The sequence below is a fragment of the Cyprinodon variegatus genome, unplaced genomic scaffold (genome assembly GCF_000732505.1).
Source record: "Cyprinodon variegatus isolate N-32 unplaced genomic scaffold, C_variegatus-1.0 Scaffold72, whole genome shotgun sequence".
NCBI classification, from domain to species: domain Eukaryota; kingdom Metazoa; phylum Chordata; class Actinopteri; order Cyprinodontiformes; family Cyprinodontidae; genus Cyprinodon; species Cyprinodon variegatus.
The window spans coordinates 1,656,695-1,661,069 of record NW_015150525.1 but is presented as its reverse complement, the minus strand read 5'-3'; the positions used below and the strand labels follow the sequence as shown (position 1 = coordinate 1,661,069).

Sequence of the window (4,375 nt, the reverse complement as noted above, 5' to 3'; positions counted from 1 at the left end):
ACGAGAATAAAGTCGTAACATTACGAGAATAGAGTCGTAACATTACGAGAATAAAGTCGTAACATTACGGGAATAGAGTCGTAACATTACGAGAATAGAGTCGTAACATTACGAGAATAAAGTCGTAACATTACGGGAATAGAGTCGTAACATTACGAGAACAAAGTCATCATACCACAACCTGCTTCGAGCTTCGACCACCAGATGACGGCCGACCAGCTCCACCAATCAGCAACCTGAGTCCACTGCTGCTCATTTTGATGCTGCTGCTAAAAGATTTCCTTATTGGTCAAACCAGAACCAAAGTATAACTTCACATGATGCTCCACATTCCTCATTTTAGGGAAGAAAGTGCCTCTTGTAAGAGTTGTTATAAAATACAACTTTATTCTCATAAGGTTACGACTTTATTCTCGTAATTTTATGACTATTCTCGTTGTGACATTTTTCTGGTGATTTTACAACTTTATTCTCATAATTTTACGACTTAATTCTTGAAATAGAAGAAAAAAAATCTCTAGCCTGGCGCTAACACTCAGTCGTATTAAAGGATACTGTATACTTCACTTCTAAGGTTTGATTTGTAAAAAGAAGAAAAAAAAAATCGGCCATTTAAATCAGCCAATCCTGCTCACATACACTGAGGTTTTGTGGTTGTATAAAATTAAAGTAGCCGTCAAAATGAACACTAGAGCACAATGAGAATTAAAGATGCTTTCCTTAAGACTGCTGCAGATCTGACTGAGCGGAGCGTAAGCAAAACATGGAAAATTACACTTTTTGAGTGTATTGTGTTTGGTAAATGAGCCGACCACTTGCGTCCATTAGAGACACATTAAGTAGAGCATGGCGAATGAGAAGCCTCCGTGTGGTCAATCGATACAGCTCTGTGTCCGCTGTAAGATTGGGCGAGGTCCACAGCACACTCCTACCAAGTCCTCAGTCGCATCAAGATCCTGACTGGAAACAGCAGCTGCTGCAGATGGAGGTAAGATGAACTAATATCTTAAATAAATGCAGATTACTAAAAAAGGAGAAAAAAAACAAGGGTTCTGTGTAGGAGATAAGGATGGTTTGGTTTTAAATTGTTTGTTTCAGGCCTCTAAGGATGCTGCTTCAGAGTTGGAGAGTGGTATGGCCACTATCATTAAAGTTTTCCATAAATACTCCGGTCAAAACTGCACGCTGAGGAAGGCAGACCTGAAAGCTCTCATCAACAACGAGATGAGTCACTTCATAAAGGTGGGAAATCTATTCCAAACACGTTTTCTGATTAATAGAAGAAATTCATTTATGATTGGAAACATAAATAAATAAAAAGCTTTGAATAGAAAAAAATCTCACATGCAGTTTTTTTTTTTCCTTCCAACTTGTCGGATTTATTTCTTCTAAAATCGTTTTATTCCTGAACAGAAACTTAAGGACAACGCCATTCTGGACAAGCTGTTCTACGACCTGGACCAGAACGGGGACCTGGAGATCGACTTCAAAGAGTTCATCGCTCTCATCGCCATGGTTACCTCAGCATGCCATGAAGTCTTCATTCCAAGCCCTAAACAATAAATCAGCATGATTACATTAAATACTCAATAAACAACTGCGAAAAACTGGAAGTTTGGCTTCATCTTTGGAGGTTTTGGTCGACCTATCGAGCAGCTCGTCATCTGATCGGTAAATATGTTATGGAGAACTGGAGCCTCACTTCAGGGCTGAGTAGTTTGTTAGGAAATAAAAAGCCTAGGGTTTAGATGATGCTGCTCAGAAACCATTATCCAGCTGCAGCCCAGTTTCTGCAGAACAGAGAAGGAATTTTAAAACCTAATATCTGAGGATGAGGTTTTCTCCCTCGCTGATATGAGCCCAGTAGTTTCCACCAACATAACAAACAGCTCTGACTCCAACCAAGCAGCTCCCTCCTGTGGATAATAGGCACTTTGCTGCAGAGCAGAAAACTAACTTGTAAGTTATGTTCGTTGTTTCTTTTTATGCAAATTGAACCCCAGCTTCAATTTACAGAATCGGCTTCTCAAACTCTCCAGGTTCAGCCTCTCTCCAGACGTTCAGCTCCTCAGATTTTCTTCAAAATAATCCAGAATTTTGTTCCAGGCATCTTCCTGGGCGGCAGCGTGGGGCGCAGGGTGGCCGCCCCACAATGTGATCACTGCACAACAAACACCAAACCTCATGTTTTTATGGGAATGAAGGGTAAAGAGCAGAAACAGGGTTTGCTGCAGAGAAAACTCACGTTTCTTGGGTTTGACAGACCACATGGAGGACCTCACGCTCGGGGAATAGGGCGGCTCGATCAGGTGGCCCGCGCCAGGGTAGGACAGGCGGGTGAACAGGTGGGATTTACCAGCAGACCTTAGCCTCTCCTCAATCTGATAATCCAGAAAACAAGAATTAAAAGCTGGAAAATACGTATAACAGATTGTAGCTGTTCACATGGATCATATAGGAAATAAAAAAAAAAGAACCAGTCCTGTCTAATGTAAATAAATATCCAAGAATGACTTAAGTGGTGAAAACCAAACCTCACACCAAACTCATAAAACTGTGATGGAAGCTAAACCAGAAGAGAAGAAAAGAAAAAACAAACAAAAAACAACAAACAACATAATGACTTAGGCTCTTAATGGACAATTTATGAAAACTGAAATGGGTTTCCAGGAAGTAGTGTTAATAGCTTCTAATGAGGAGCCAAGGAAATCTGTGCATAAACGGTGCAAAAAAGTGCACTTTTTAGCCATGTCCCCTGGTAATTTTATGCTAAATTTACATGTGGATTGTTCATTTTGATCAAGCCTGCACAATTTTATGTAAAAGTAACAAAAATGAAATTTCTGGTAGAGAAGTTATGACACTTTCCTATTTTTATTCCATTTGAAACAGGAAAAGAGGTTCCTGCAGTTCTACCAGATCAGAGCATCCAGACTCTTTTGAGTCTTTTGAATGAGGTTTATCCTGTTTAAACCTCTAATATTTACATTAGTGTGATCTTAGCATGAAGATCAGGTTGAGATCTGAAGAAAGGCGGCAGCAGCTTATTGGTCTGTTCAGTGTTCAAATCTCCTGAAATGTAAATAATGGTACTGCATCGACAATTTGTACCACAATAAAATTGGCTCAGTTTAAACCTGGACTAGATTATTTCACGCTCCATTTATCAAACTTTCACAAATTGGATTAATATTCCAAAAATCCCAACCTGTGTTTTAAATATTCTACAAGTAGTATATAAACTAATGTTTGAACTTTCTATGTTCTATAGTTTTTAAGCACAACCAGTTATGAGAGGATACAGATGCAAAAAAAAAACAACCTTTTATTAAACTTTCACAAACCAGATAAAGGTTTCAGATGCTGCTGCAAGTGTAGAATCATATAGTCCATCTTTGATCTCTCCAAGTACCACAGTTTTTAAGCAGGACCTGTTCTAACTTGGTCTTTATTAAAGACCCCTTATTAAACTCTCACATACATGAATAGAGGTTTCACAAGATTCTGCTTTTAGTGTAGAATAATCTAGTCTGGGGGGTTGTGTGGGGGGTACTCCGGGAGTATGGAGTACCGGGCCCTTTAATAAGGGCTGTTAGGTCTCTGTATGACCGGTGTCAAAGCTCAGTCTGCATTGCCGGCAGTAAGTCAGACTCGTTTCCTGTGAGAGTTGGACTCCGCCAAGGTTGCCCTTTGTCACCGATTCTGTTCGTAACTTTTATGGACAGAATTTCTAGGCGCAGCCAAGGTGTTGAGGGGATCTGTTTCGGTGGCCTTAGGATTGCATCTCTGTTATTCCCAGATGGCGTGGTTCTATTGGCTTCATCAGGGCGTGATCTACAGCTCTCACTGCGGTTCACAGCCGAGTGGGAAGCGACCGGGATGAGGATCATTGCCTCCAAATCCGAGACCATGGTCTTGAGCCGGAAAAGGGTAGAGTGCCTTCTCTGGGTCGGGGAGGATGTACTGCCCCTAGTGGAGGAGTTTAAGTATCTTGGGGTCTTGTTCACGAACGAGGGGAAGATGGAGCGGGAGATCGATAGACGGATTGGTGCAGCGTCTGCTGTGAAGCGGGCCCTGTACCGATCTTTTGTGATGAAGAGAGAGCTGAGCCAAAAAGCAAAGCTCTCGATTTACCGGTCGATCTACGTTCCTACCCTCATCTATGGTCGTGAGCTTTGGGTCACGACTGAAAGGACGACATACGGGATACAAGCGGCTGAAATTAGTTTTCTCTCCGTAGTGTGTCTGGGCTCTCCCTTAGAGATAGGGTGAGGAGCTCAGTCATCCAGGGAGGTCTCAGAGTAGAGCCGCTGCTCCTCCACATCGAGGGGAGCCAGTTGAGGTGGCTCAGGCATCTGGTTAGGATGCCTCCTGG

At 41.9% G+C, this 4,375-nt stretch overlaps 2 protein-coding genes across 2 annotated transcripts in view; one reads left to right on the top strand and one right to left on the bottom strand.

The window, feature by feature from the left end:
- The first annotated feature begins 709 nt into the window (after nucleotides 1-709).
- Nucleotides 710-1,596, top strand: LOC107083304 (protein S100-B-like). Its single transcript, XM_015372422.1, has 3 exons — nucleotides 710-988; nucleotides 1,099-1,242; nucleotides 1,414-1,596. The coding sequence occupies exons 1-3, from the start codon at nucleotides 803-805 to the stop codon at nucleotides 1,561-1,563; spliced, it is 480 nt and encodes a 159-aa protein (XP_015227908.1). The 5' UTR covers nucleotides 710-802; the 3' UTR covers nucleotides 1,564-1,596.
- A 299-nt stretch (nucleotides 1,597-1,895) lies between these two features.
- LOC107083302 (acyl-coenzyme A thioesterase 1-like) overlaps nucleotides 1,896-4,375 on the bottom strand; it is a 30,835-nt gene continuing 28,355 nt past the window's right edge. Inside the window, exons 11-12 of the mRNA XM_015372421.1 lie at nucleotides 2,246-2,381; nucleotides 1,896-2,161 (exon numbers count right to left, since the gene is read on the bottom strand). Of these exons, the coding sequence (XP_015227907.1) occupies nucleotides 2,061-2,161; nucleotides 2,246-2,381 (237 nt within the window). The 3' untranslated portion in view covers nucleotides 1,896-2,060. The remainder of the gene's footprint in view (nucleotides 2,162-2,245; nucleotides 2,382-4,375) is intronic.

What these genes read in the sequence shown, in the direction of transcription:
- LOC107083304 (XM_015372422.1), top strand. Translation starts at nt 803, where the DNA reads ATGAGCCGACCACTTGCGTCCATTAGAGACACATTAAGTAGAGCATGG. An exon ending in AGCAGCTGCTGCAGATGGAG is followed by an intron (nt 989 to 1,098) that starts GTAAGATGAACT and finishes TGTTTGTTTCAG; the next exon opens with GCCTCTAAGGATGCTGCTTC. An exon ending in AGATGAGTCACTTCATAAAG is followed by an intron (nt 1,243 to 1,413) that starts GTGGGAAATCTA and finishes ATTCCTGAACAG; the next exon opens with AAACTTAAGGACAACGCCAT.